General features: G+C 38.7%; 1 protein-coding gene across 2 annotated transcripts in view; it reads right to left on the reverse strand.

Moving 5' to 3' along the window:
- Xpo7 (exportin 7) overlaps nt 1-14,879 on the reverse strand; it is a 92,838-nt gene that overhangs the window by 38,439 nt on the left and 39,520 nt on the right. For both annotated transcript variants that reach the window (XM_021181421.2, XM_029468780.1), the window contains exons 2-3: nt 2,870-3,016; nt 277-370 (exon numbers count right to left, since the gene is read on the reverse strand). In XM_021181421.2, coding sequence (XP_021037080.1) covers nt 277-370; nt 2,870-3,016 — 241 coding nt within the window. The remainder of the gene's footprint in view (nt 1-276; nt 371-2,869; nt 3,017-14,879) is intronic.

The raw sequence follows: 14,879 nt of genomic DNA on the forward strand, positions 1-14,879 counted from the left end.
CATCCCCCCCCAGGTATCAGTGACAATAAAAAAATGAAAGGCAGAGCATGGTGGTGCATGCTTAGCAGGTGTGAGACAAGAGGAATGTGAGCTTGAGGCCAGCCTGAGCTACACAGAGAGGTCCTATCTCAAATGCTAATAAAAGAAAACAAAGAAGTGATTAAAAAAAAAAAAGTGTGTTAGCAACCAAAAAGATGGGTTAGGAATCATCTGCAGTAATTGCACTGGACCCAAAACTTTGGGGGAACCCCTCTGGATCCATTCTTCTATACTCACGGATATCTATCCGCTGCTCCAGGGGCAAGGGGTTGTTTGTCCGAGACACGAGCTTGGTAAGGCATGTAGCTGCCAGCAGCTGGGAGTAGGACGACTGTGGGAGAGAGTGAGAGGACACTCAGCACTGTGCTGGGTCAGTCAGCGCTACAGGTTTTGTTTGAGATATTTCATAAAGCTTCATCTTGTGACATTTCTGCAGTGTAGCATTAGAATGAAAGGTTAACTGGAACATTAGACAGAAGAGCCCACTGTGCTGCACAGTTCTGGGGAGTGCATATTATGGTTTTACAGTAACTTCAGATTAACTATTTCTGAGAAAAATGATGTCCTAACAATGGAATATTATTTCATTCTCCAGAAGCTTTTAATACATTTTAGATTTACAGTTCACTAAAACATTCCAACTGGTCAGAACATGCCAGGAGAGATCACGTGTGGTGATCTTACATGTTATATCATGCAACAGAAAAAGATTCAGAACTAAAAAATTTAACTGCAGGTCAAGGATAATCGTCCATGAAACTAAGTCTTAAAGACATCTATCCGTTCATGCTAGTATTTTTATATAACACCAACAAGCAGAAAAGATTCTTAACACAACAAATAAAAAAATTTTTGTGGTGCACCCCTGTAAATTGAGGTAGAAGGGCAGCTGTGAGTTCAAGGTTAGCTAATACTATATACATTGAGACTATCTCAAAAACAAAATGACTAATACAACAGAAAAAAAAGTTTCAGAAGTGGCTTGGATGTGATTTATACACTTGCGGTTTACTGTAAAAATGTAAACTGTAAAGTTTTTATTCATAATTTTAATAGACTTGCCAAGCCACTGAGCAGTCCGCAGAGATTAAATACAAGGAATCCACCACAGCTACTGTATTCTGCTTTCCTCTATCTTGTTAATTGTCACTGAGAAATTAGAGTCAACAGTTCAGAGCGTGCATGTGGGTTCTGGGAGCAAGGTGAAAGGAGAGAGCGGGTTGTATATCTCCCAGGACATGTGCTCTGCACCAGTTCACAGATAGCCATTAAAGAATATGCACAAATACTATGTGCAGGCCTCAGTCACACCAGTATTCTGGCATGACTTGGTAATCTTCAGATATTTTTTAAAAAGAGCTAGATTCCCTAACTTCAAAAGGATGATTTTAACCATTTATAATTTAATTATTGTATAAACATTTGAATAATGCTAATGAAAACTAAACAGTAAGCCAATTAGAATTCTATTCTTAACAAATTAGCCCTTTTACATTTTTTATATTCCTTTGGCCTAAAGGATATTCTTTAGAAAATAAATTACTATTACATTTGTGTTTTTTAAGAGATAGGGTCTAACTTTATAATCAAGGCTGGACTTGAACTCATGGTGACTGCTGTGATTACAGGCATTGGCTACTCACTACCCTTGGCTTCTGAAAATTAAATACTTATAAACAAATTTTTGAAGAATATATTATTCTTTAAGACACAAAACTGCACCATCATTTCTATTTCCAACTCTATCAGGCTCACAGTAATTATAGCTAATATTTATACTTTTTCTTAGTTTCTTTCCTTTTACCTGTGAAAAAGATAATATAGGTAGGCATGTCTAGAAAGTTGTTTGGGTATTAAGAAAAACAAGAACAATCTGGGCATGGTGTTGAATGCCTTTAATCCTAGCACTTGGGAGGCAGAAGTAGGCGAGTCTTTCAGTTTAAGGCCAGTCTGGTCTACAAAGTGAGTTCTAGGACAGTCAGGGTTACACACAGAAACCCTGCCTTGGGAAAAAGAAAAAAAAAAAAATCAAAAATAAATAAAGTAAAAAAAAAAAAAAAACCCAAAAACAAACCAGGACTGAATTGAAGTGTATGTTACTTCACTAAGGGAGGTGCTGATCCCTACTGACACTAGAGCTACAGGTGTTTGCGTGCTACCTGACATGGGTGCTGGAAACCAAACTCCGGGTCCTTTGCAAGTGTAGTTTGTGCTCTTAACCACTGATCCATCATCTCCTCAGCCTCAGTTGGAAGAGATTCTAATTCTAAAACCTAAACTTCCCAGCCAGACATGGTCACACTAAATCTTAGTTAGCACCATCTTAGGGAGGCCAAGGCATCAGAAGTTCAAGGTCATCCTGAGATACATAGTAAATTTGAGACAACCCTGTACTATGTGAGACTCTGCCTCAAAAAACTAACAAAAGAAAACACTTTAATTTCCTTTCATTTTCACTGTCATGGTCATGTTTCCTTAGCTCTGTTAGGTAAGCAGTAAGCAGAACTGAGGAAAAAAACAATAGGAGACAATCAAGTTTATAAAACAAGGACTTATATGCCCCCTTCCCCCTATAAAGGACAGGAGGTGACACTGAAGCATAAGAATAGAGAATGCATTCTAGGAATCTGGTGCAGAACAGAAGTGTGTGTGTAGGGCGCGTACTGGGCTTACTGAGGAGGCCATCGTTAACCTGGCTGGTATGACAGTGTTCAAGAGGGAAACAGATCGGATAGCTGAAGACTCAGCAATGGCTACCCCACTGTCCCTAAAGTTAGAAGCAGAGCATTCTTCTTAATTCTGCTGCCCTTAGGACTTAACTCTTACGTACACTTCCTCTCTCGAGGAGCAGCTGGCACTTGCTCAGGCAATCAGGGCTGTTGGTGAATTCAACCAAGGCTTTCTCTGCCTGCAGTCGAGTGGTTGTATCTGTTGTTTCATACAACTGTTTGCACAGATTCTCTAGTTGGGCCAGGCTCTGGAAAAGATCAGTAAGAAAAAGGTCAGTCTAGGCAACCACCTATCTAATGTACTCTAACTTGAAATTCCTAGACAAAGTCAACCATGCTCAGTGAAGCAAGAATTGCCACTCACCAGAAGCTCAGTAGCCTTTATTTAATAATCACATGCGTCTCTCTTTATTTGAAGCAGAAAACAAAATGACAGAATACTTAAAAAATATCTATACAGTTCTGAGTCATAGGCTTGGGAAATAAATGGTATACTTTCTCCTGTAAGTAAATGCCTCCTAAATTCTTCTAAAAAGAAAATTTTCAAGAAAAATCCAAAACTTATTTTGTCGCTAATTGTAAAAAGCACCACTGGGGAAATGCTGCTAAAACCAAGCACAAAAAACACAATTTAAATGCAACACAGATATTTACGTGGTTGTAACTACTTTCCTTTTGGGTAACAGCTGCTAGCTTGCAGCCACCTATATGGATAAAGACAGTGCCTCTGAAAAGCGTCTAGAGAACACTGGGGAATATAGTACACACCTTTCTCCCTGAGTCCCGCATGTCTCAAGTGCAGCACACACTCTTCTGATGTGTTTAAATTCTTGCTTCAGTTCCACATTTAAAGTGAGAGGGTCAAAATAAATTCAACCCTAGCATCTGCTTACTTGGAGATAAGGCAAGGGAAACGCCCCCAAACAAACCCAACTCTCCAAATCTTGACCGTGTTCCAGAGAGGCAGGAAGAGTATGGGTGTGTGCTTTGGTTACAACCCCAAAGGGATGCAAACAAATCTACTTCCAGTCAACATGTGTTCAAAGCAAAGGCAAAAAGAACCAGTTACATTTATACTTAATCCACACATCTGTTAGTCTTTAAGGAATGGTTTGGACTTTAAGAACTTTCAACAGTAGAAAGCAAGGCTTAGGTTCAGTAGTTTCAGGGATCTTGTTTTTAAAAGTGACCATTCTGACAAGAATTAAAATACTGATAATGAAACAAGCTGTGGAAATTGCTTGCAATGTATTACATGCCTGCCTAAAGATTTTTATGCAGTCATGACTTCCAGAAGGCAGGAAAGCCCTTAGGGCAGAATTCCTATTTTATTAAACATGATTAATAAATTTCCACCATTAAGTAAAAGGCGACAAAGATAGATACTTTGCATCCGTCAGCATCACTCCAGAAAACCCTCAAAATGTAAAACACTATCATTCTCAAAAAAGAATAAGCAAAACTGTCTCGGGACTACAGCGAGGCTCAGTGTTTCTCCTGACTTCCAGCTACTTCTTAATAGCCTCAGCTTCAGAGCAGAGGAATCTGTAGCTTTTCAAGTCTGAAGTTCTGTGAGAACGACCTGATTCACCCACTTCACATGGCTTATAAACATGGAATTAGAAGAGAAATCTAACTGTATATATCCCACAAAAATGTATCCAGGAACTAACTCCCTATGTACACTATGTTGGCCTTGAATTTATAGAGACCCACCTGCCCAACACTTGGGAAGCAGAGGCAGGTGGATCTCTGTAAATTCAAGGTCAGCATAGTATACACAGGGAGTTCCTGGATAGATATGTTTTTGTGGGATATATACAGTTAGATGAGTAAGACTGGTAATGTGTTCTCAGCTCAGGAAACAAGACTGTTTCAAAACAACAAAATAAACCTAACCTTACACAGCCCGACCTGATGATACTGTTATTCTCTTCTCTGTCTCTCCCCCACCACCCCCACAGTTACCAGATAGGAAAGTGTATTTTCTGTTCCTAAAACTGTCATGTCTATAGTTCACAGAGCAACTTCTCCCTAGTGCCACTAAAAAAAAGCACATTTACAAATGGAAGCTGATCTTCAAGCTAACTAGCAAAGTATTGCTTTATTACAAGAAACTCAGACCATTAACCCCCAAGATTAGAGCCCAACTGATTTTGCCAATATTCACAACAATGTTAAAACCAAACCAAAAAAACCCCGACATATTCTTGTGTACATACAATTACCTAATAGTCAAATTAGCTCCACTGCTTAAAAAAATCTCCTTGGGAGATTTCCACACACAGATTAGGATTCTTGCTTTTTTGGAAGAGCTTAATACTTTCCCATTCATTAAATACAATTAGTAAAATAGAAATGGTCATAGCCCATGGATCAGATGCGTAGGTGTCTTTCTGAGAGTGTGCTTGCTATCTGAGAGACTTGCTATCTGATCATGTGAAGTGACAGAAGCCACCATGATATTATAAAATGAAGGTGTAGGATACAAGCCCCGAAGGGAAAACCAACCAACCAACCAATTACTCAACCAAAACCAGAAAGGCTTCACTAACTTAGTGGATGAACTTTCATAGTTAGGATGTTTCAACTATAAAAAAGAATTGGTGAAAACAATTAGGCCATGCCCAACCCATTTAGATCCTCCTCACTGGCATTCTGCATACTGAAAAAACATGAATGTTTGGGATATTAGAAGAGAGGATAGTGAACTTTTGCCAGAAAATGGGGGTACCGTGAGGACCTGGAAGGTAAATTTGATGTACAAGGGTATACTGAGAAAAATAATATATTGAAGAAGGGACCTTATTGTTAATAATGAGTATCCAACCATCACAGATAATAACTAAAGAACTCTTAAAAAATGAGTGGCAATTATTATTGATAGGTTAAAAGAACAAATGATGGGCCAAGATGGCAGGCAATGATGCTTGGCATGTAAGATGCTGCTGATGTACATTACAACAAAGCTCTTTACTCTAGGACAGCCAAACATCCATTACTATTAAACTCACAGGGCAAGCCCAGAATCCAAAAATGGAAGAAGAGAAAGGATTCCACACAAAGATGTCCTCTGACCTCAACACACCTATTATGGCATTTGTGTACACACACACACACACACACACACACACACACACACACACACACAGAGTGAGAGTCCCTCACCCCTAGAAGAACAAACTGCCAAGTAGAGGTATATTATCATTTGTATATTAATTTATATAAGAAAATGTGGATGAATTTGAAGTTAGTTACCACTGAGAAGTAAGATTATGGGAGACTTGAAATTTCTGTAACTTGAGAAATTTAAAGGTTCACCTTTTAAAACTATATTAGTTAATCTGTATGTGTGTGTGTGTGGTGTGTAAACTTGTTATGGCTGGAGTGTGACGAGAAGGACAATTTGCAGGCTTCTTCTACAACATGGGACCCAGTTATTGAACTCAGGTTGTCAGGTCAGGCTTGGTAACAAGCTACCTGCTGAGCCATCCTGCTGGGCCTTGATTTTTTTTTTTTTTTTTAAACAGAAAATTTCTGTGTAGCTTTGACGGGCCTGGAACTCAATATGCAGACCAAGCTGGTCTTGAACTTGTCTCTGTCACTGGGGTGCTGGAATTATAGAAGTGAACCACTATACTGTGTTTATAACTTAAATTAAAAAAAGATTTATTTTTATTTATGTGTATGTGTGTGCGCACCTAAGTGAGTTTATGAGTATCATGTGTATGTAGGTAGCCATGGAGACCAAAGGGCGTGTGGATTCACTGAAAGTGGAGTTTCAGGCAGTTGTTATATCACATGATTTAGGTACTGAGAATTGAACTTGGGTCCTCTGGAAGAGCATTAAGTGCTCTTAACCACTGAGCCATCTCTTCAGCCTCATTTTACTACAACTATGTCATTTATTTTAAGAAATATTTTATTTGGAATTGTGTATATGTGTGTATCCATGCATGTGAATGCAAGACTCACAAAGACCAAAGTTGGCTGTAGATCCTCTAGAGCTGGAGTTATAGGCAGTTATAAGCTGCCCTATGTGGATGCTGGGAACCAGAGTCCAGTCTTGGTAACAGCAGTATGGATTCTTTACTTTTGTTTTTTCCAGACAGTTTCTCTATGTAGTCCTGGCTGACCTGTCTCTGTAGACCAGGCTAACCCTCAGACTCAGAGACCGGCCTCTGCCTCAAGTGCTGGGTTCAAAAAGAGGGTGCCACCACACCCCACACAATATCCTTTCTTAAACTGTAGGCATCTCTTCAACACCCATGTCAAGGTTTATAGTGCTCTATATAAGCAAGAAAAAACGTCTTACCTTTAGTTATTTGAAGTCAGTTCAAACTATTATTTTTCTTTCTTGTTTTTAGAAATCAACACCTTTAGAAATTATAAGTAATGGTCTTATATATTTAATTTGGCTAGCCTGAAACTTGCAGCAATCCTCCTGTATGTTTCTAGAGTCATGGGATTACAAGCATGTACCATCATGCCTGGCAGCAATAATTTATTAATAGCAACCAGAAAAGACAGTCTATTCCAGAAGCTAATGAAAATTTGTATTTGTAACTTGTTTCTATTTTGTCCTAAATATTAGTGGTTTTGTTTTGTGTGGACCTGTCTTAGAGCTCAGAGCTCTGACTGTCTTGACCTCTCAACTACTGAGATTAAAGTACCACCAAGCCTGGCAAATACTGGTAGTTTAATAATTAGTTTATTTTTATTTTATGTGCATTTTACCTGCATGTGTATCTTTGTGAAGGTGTCTATTCCCCTGGAACTGGAGTTATAGACAAGTGTAAGCTGCCATGTAGGTGCTGGGAATTGAACCCAGGTCCTCTGGAAGAGCTTTTATCCACTAAGAGTCAGTGCTTTTATCCACTAAGCCATCTCTTCAGCTCCAACACTGGTAGTTTAAATGATTTAAAAAAGAAGCCAGGAGGTGGTGGCGCACACCTTTAATCCCAGCACTTGGGAGGCAGACGCAGGCAGATTTCTGAGTTCGAGGCCAGCCTGCCAGCCTGGTCTAGAGTGAGTTCTAGGACAGCCAGGGCTATACAGAGAAACCCTGTCTTGAAAACAAAACAAAACAAAACAAAACAAAACAAAAGAAGAAGAAACGAAAAAAATTAAGGTCTTCTCCTATTTATTATGTTATTGGAAGGTAATCTTTTGGGGTCAAAGTCAGCTTGGTTAATTTGGTCTATTTACATATTTACTAGTCAGTCTCAATAGTAGGGAGAATTACCCGGCTCTCTGAATGTCTACACATGCAAATTCTTTACAAAAAATGTTTACGAAAAATGTTTATGAAACCAGTGTACAAAAGACATTAATATGCATTTTCAGAGGTAGCAAAGGTTCATAATCTCTGACATCTCCAGAATTTAGTTCAAATCCCAAAGATATTCTTTAGAATGGCTAAAATGGAAAAGCCAAGATCACTGTTGGGCTGTAGTTCAAATCAATTCACACACAGTCAATTCTGAGCTGACTCAGACACATCAGAACCTGGTAGTGTCTATTAAAGCTAAACTTACATGGAAGCAGTTCCCAAATGGAACACCAAATTCCCATTAATAGCAATATGGATAAATATTTTGCTCCCTATTCTGAGTGCAGGATACCTAGGAATGTCTACTTTATATCTACTGAGCTGTTTATATTTTGTGCAGCTTACACACAAATAACACAGCCCTTCCCAATTGTCCAGGTATTATTCTGTCCATTTTTCTCTGATGTTAGCTAGAGATGTTCATCAACACCCTGCAACCACACTGAAAACTCATGCCACTGGAGCTAGGCCTCCTGCTATTTGCTCAGCAAATAACTAAGTCAAGGTTTCTGGATGTGTTTAGGGACATCCTACTTTTAAGAGTACTGAGAGGGTAAAATTTTTTGGCTGCAGGTGCTGTGTAATGTCTACTGACTTAAAGCAAGATAAAATGCACACTTCAGCAACTGATATTGCTCTTCAGAGGGCTGTGTGCATTAGATAAGGATAGCAAGTGTGCCACCATGTGAGACTGCAAAACACCATGCTAACTCAAAATATGAATCAATCTGACATAATAAACACATAGGATCTTTGAATTGTGGGTAATATATAGCCAAATATGTTAACAAATTGTTTTATGAAATAAGCAGACTGACTACTTGAACATTTAATGTTTTTTTTAATTATATATTTAACTCATCTGTATTCATTTAATCTGTCACTAGAAGCTGGCTTAGGCTCCTTGTCATAGTGACAAACAGAACAGAGGCTTACAAGTTGCAGCATTTAGATGTATTTGTAAATAGAAGTTTCATACAAACAGCCTGAAATGAAATGACAGAGACATTTCTTGTTTGGGCTTTAAGGTGTAACTTTAAAGTTTGACAAATTGTTGAACAAAATCTGGTTTTTCAGCTTTCCACAAAAAGTTAGAAGGTTGGAAAACACTGGTTCTTTATTTTGTAGTGTCATTAGACAGATGCTGCCAAGAAGTTCGCTCTTCTAGCGAACAGGCTCCTACACTTCCCTGAAAAAGACCTGGCTCTTTTCTGGTGTCCTACTACAAACTTTAGTGGTTCACTCCAGGAAGACGATCGTGATCAATTCTGAATGTACAATAGACTTTGGTTAAACTCTTCTATTAATGCTGCCAAAATTTGCCAACACAATCCTTTGAACATGGAGGGCTACATAAAACTTAAGTAGGAGCCGGGCGTGGTGGCGCATGCCTTTAATCCCAGCACTTGGGAGGCAGAGACAGGCGGATCTCTGAATTTGAGGGCAGCCTGGTCTACAGAGTGATTTCCACGACAGCCAGGGCTACACAGGGAAACCCTGTCTCGTAAAACCACCACCACCAAAAACAAAACAAAACAAAAACCAACAACTTAAGTAGGCAGAGTAATTCTAAATGTAAAGCAGCTTAGAGACTGATCTTGTAAATGTGTGACTCTGGGCAAGTTAATTACAGGATCTCATTTCCTGCAGAAATGAACAGATTTCCTTATATGAATGTCTGTTTTTTGGAGATAGAGTATCACTGTCTAGTCCTGGCTATCCTAATAACTATGTAGACCAAGCTGTCTTGGAACTTAAGAGAAGCAGTTGCCTCTGCCTCTCTGTGCTGAGGTTGAAGGCATAAGTCACTATGCCTGGCTTATCCATCTACTTTTAATTAGACAAGAAATATTGAAGTACTCATGAGGACAACAATTAGAACACTTGGTTTTTTTGTTTGTTTTTGGTTTTTTTCTGTAAGAGTGAATTATAGGCGGAGGAGTTGGACTCGATCAATATAGTGCTCGTATCTGAGTTTGAACTTCTGTTAAGGGGTTTAAAAAACTGGGCATGGTGGCATATGCTTAAAACTTCAGTGTTGAGAGGCTGAGACAAGTGGATCCCAGAAACTGCAAGTCAGTTAGCCCACCTTAAAGAGTGAACTCCTTGGTTCCAGTAAGACTCTTCTCAAAAAGCCAAGATGGACAGCTCTTGAAGAATGACACCCAAAGTTGACCTCTGACTTCGATAAAGAGTGAATTACATTCAATCCCTATTCTATTAGCTGAGGGTAAGGAAGGAAAGAGAATGTATTTGAAATCATCTTAATTTCCCCTTCTTTTAAACAGAAGTCACTCCTACTTCATGAACTTGTAAAAACCAATGAAGTAATATATTTAAATTGCTACTGGTTATCACTTGAGGAGCCTTTACATTTGCTTGAACAGAAATGTACACAAACTCTGCAATGGTTTACTACAGGGATTATAAATGTCTTTTTCTTATGGAGCTAGAGGAATTGAGGGCAAAGGATCTTTCTCGTCATGAATTTGTTCTTCTGAACTAATTCACTTGCTAAAACATATTTACAGTACACAAATCTATATTCACTCACAGTTCTCAAAATCAATGGACATACACAGGGAAAGGCTAGAGTTGTTGAACATACATTTTTTCCCAAAGAAAGCTTTTCACAATATAAACAAGTATACAGTCTTTTTTTGTGCGTGTTTAATGTACCAATAATTAGTACCAAATAATGTGTCTTTTTAAAAAAGATTTATTATAAGTAAGTACATTATTGCTGTCTTCAGACACACCAGAAGAAGGTGTCAGATCTCATTATGGATGGTTGTGAGCCACCATGTGGTTGCTGGGATTTGAACTCAGGACCTTCAGAAGAGCAGTCAGTGCTCTTACCCGCTGAGCTACCTTGCCAGCCCCCATAATGTGTCTGTCTTTAAACAAAAGCCAGCCTGACTGGTTGATTAAAATGTGTCCAAAGGTTGGCAGGAACCTAACCCTGTATTTCTCCTAGGAGAAACGCTCCAGAAGCTGCCAATTCAGTGTTCCCAGTCATTTTATTCAGCATAATTACAGGAAATAATGAGGTTATAATACAGTTGTGTTTCTGACCTTACATAGTTGATCAAATAGGAATTTACTATTCTATCTGTATAACTTTTATATTAGTGTCTATAATGTAGTTAAAACTCTTGGAAAATTATTTTAAACGTTTGCTTTAACTACTGCTGCTGCTGCTACTACTACTACTACCACCCCCACTCCCACCCTCCCACAGTCTTACTGAGCACTAATACAAACACTGAATGAAAAAGACAAGAATATGTCTGGCACACAGTAGGAGAACACATCTTAGATAGCTAACTCTAAATTCTTAAGAAGAGTTCTAAAGTGACTTTGGGTTAAAACTGCAATTGAGCACACATTAATTTTACTCTTCCCCAAACTCAACTAAAACAAGTAAAAAGATTAGGGAGGAAAAAAACCAAAAGATGTCAACTCTATCAAACAAGGATAGGAGAGAGTCCAGAAATGTCAGTAGTAACTGATTTAAATGGTCTAAGATGGTGTAGTTCCTTTCCAGCAGGAATAAAGGAGAATACAAACTTGATCTATAATACGTGCTCACAGTAAAGTGAAGTGGATGCCCCCCAAAAAAGTACAGGCAAGCTTTTAAAAAGTCAGATAACTAGATATTGTCCCTTACTCCATGGTTCTAAATGCCTCTTTATAAGTATGGGAGACAGAGAGACTAGAAAGTACACTGAGGACATACATTCTATATACCAAACAGGCTCACAACTGGCTGCTTTTACATGGAGTAAAACTGAGTCTTCCCTCACCCTGCTGGTGGATAGACACTACTCTTCAGGCAGGAGCTTGCACGAATTTCCCCTTCAAATACTGAGTGTTGAAGATACACTGACATGGACACAACAAATGCACACGGAGAGCTGGAGTGACACCCAAGCTCACCTGTCTCATCCTATGATCTCCCTATTAGCTCCAGAATGGGCTCTTCATCTTGACTATCAACAAGCAATTAAGGATAACCAACAGACCTTAGTTTAGAAGGCAGAGATAAACAAGAAGAAGAACCAACTGAGAACAAACAGAAACTCAGCAGGAAAGGATTCGAAGAAAGGCAAAGGGATGGACTCACCAGATTTAAAACAACAACAAACCACGACTGGGAAATACCAGGATGTTGGGGAAAACAAGACACTGAAGAGATCTTAGAAAATAAAAATATGACAGCAGAGAAAGAGGTTGGGAATAAAGTTAAAGCTACACAGAGGAAGAAAAAGTCTAAGACGGAAAATCAGAGAAGAGTTACGACAAGGAGCGGTGAGTCTAGGTTCTAGTAACATCTAGTTAATAGGAGTTACAGACAGAACAGAGAATGGGGAAGAAGAATTTTTCAGCAGAGTAATTTCAAAGGCTTTCTCAGAACGCAAGAACAGCAGACTGGAGTGATCCACTGTAATGGATGTGCCTAGTATAATGGATGAAACCTACATCCAAGAGCCCTGAGTACAAAGAGCTACAATGGTATGGCTCAGAAGTAAAGCCACCTGCTACCAAGCCCGATGACCTGAATTCAATCTCTGAGAACCACATGGACTAGAAGTCTAAAACTGATACCTCAATTGTCCTCTGACCTCCACATGTGTGTTGTGGTACACATCACACATACATGTATCACACACCGAAGTTTAGTCCATACAAAGAAAGCAGCCAGGCAGTAAAGTAACAACCTAATTACAAAATAAAAATTCTACTGAGCTGCACAGTATTTTAAACTAATATTCCAAACATAAAATGAAATTCAAGATCTTCAACAGGTTGCCTTGTACCCTGGATTTCATCCTTAGCACAGGAAAATATAATGTTAGCTTTAACATTGGCACGGGGTAATAGAATTACACTTAAAAGTCACAGGAAGATCTATATAAAGGCTGGAGAGATGGCTCAGTGGTTAAGAGCACTCTCTGCTCTTCCAGAGAATGCAAGTTTGGTTTCCAGCATCCATCTGGCAATTCATAACAGTTTGAACTTCAGCTCCAAAGTCCTCTTCTGGCTTCTAGGGACACTGCACTGAAGTGCACAATACCCAACCATAAACATACATATACATATAACTTAAAAATCTTTTTAAAAGAGGCTTTAGGTATACAGAATTCTGTGGGCTTGTGATTTTTTTTTCTTAGTTTTTAATTTTATTTTTTGAGATGGGTTTTCTCTACGTAGACCTGGCCATCCTTGAACTTGCTCTGTGGACCAGGCTGGCCTTGAACTCAGATTTGCCTGCCTCTACCTCTTGAGTGCTGGGATTAACTGTGCCACCACTGCCTTACAGTAAATGTGTACCACTCCCTACTTACCCAACTTTAAGTTATTTTTCTCTCTCTTAAAAAAACCAACAAATACCCCAACCAACCAAAAAAACCCCAAAACACAACAACAAAAACACCAAGAAACACCCCTAAAGCCCACAAATGAAAATGAAAATATACAAGCAAAAGATAAATAATCCTTCCCCCAAAAGCCCAAACAAAGCAAAATGGGACAAAAACTATAAAACAAATAACTTCAAGTTCATTTATGTTGGTCAACTACTCCTGGGCACAGGGCCTGCCCTGAGAAGTGGTTTAACAGACCCAGTAAGACTCCATTGGAGAAAGAGTGATTTTTCTACTGCAGACAGATACTTGGTGAGGGGTTGGAGCCCATGTCTACTCCCCCTTCTCAGTTCTGGTACCTATCTGGTTTGAATTACTACAGGCCTGTGTGTGGGTTTTTTGTTTGTTTGGTTTGGTTTTGTTTTTGCTTTTGATTTATAATGGTGTTCTAATATGGAGGAAAAAGAACCTTAGTTTTTGTCATCTTCATTTCCTTTCTTCATAAAAACCACCAACCTGTCTCTTAAATTTTTTTTTATAAAACTTGATTCTGTCATGTTAACAGCATTAAAAGATCAAAAACAGTGTACATTGCTATGAAAATAGCAAGGTAAAAAAAGATATACAGCAAGCAGGTCACCCCAAGAAAGTAAGTGGATACCTAGTTATTTGAGAGTCCAAATCTGCAGTTTAAAACCACCACATGTAAATGCGTATTTCCTGCAATTTTAGCATTTGTTATGGTTTGCTCCCTGTATTTCATGCACTTGGTCCTCAACTGGAAGCCCTGGTTTGGGAAGTTATGGAACACTGTAGACATGGCCTCAATGTTATAAGCCATAGAGGCTGCACTTACGATTGGAGGCCGAAGTCTTAGTTCTTGGTTAGCTGCTAAGAGATGTGAACCAGACACCAAATGTTCTACCATCATAGCCCAGAGATTATTCCCCGCCACAGCTTCCCCACCATGATAGGATGCATTCCTTTACTGTGAGACAAATAGGCACTTCTCCCTTTAAGTTGGCTTTTCCAAGTCTTCTATAACAGCAACAAGAACATAACTAACAAACCATTCCCCTAAAAACTGTGTTTCTACAAGCAGGACTCTATAGGAAGAACAATCCTCCCAACAGTTCAACATATATTCCTGGTAACAATGTCACCCCACATCTCTAACGTTAAACTGGTATGATACTATCTTGATATTATCAGATTTTAAAGAAATGTAATAGTGATCTTTATTATGCAGCAAGAATGGTTAGGTTAAACAATTGACTTTCAAAGTTCAGAAAGTGATAAGCTATTGGTTAGGCATTTATGGAGTCAATGTGTGAATGTTACATAAACTTTTATGTTGATAGACTTAGTTTTTAAGAGCTATTTGTTTTGTTTTTGTTTTTTTTTTTTTTTTTT

This window comes from Mus caroli, chromosome 14 (assembly GCF_900094665.2).
Source record: "Mus caroli chromosome 14, CAROLI_EIJ_v1.1, whole genome shotgun sequence".
Classification (NCBI taxonomy): Eukaryota; Metazoa; Chordata; class Mammalia; order Rodentia; family Muridae; genus Mus; species Mus caroli.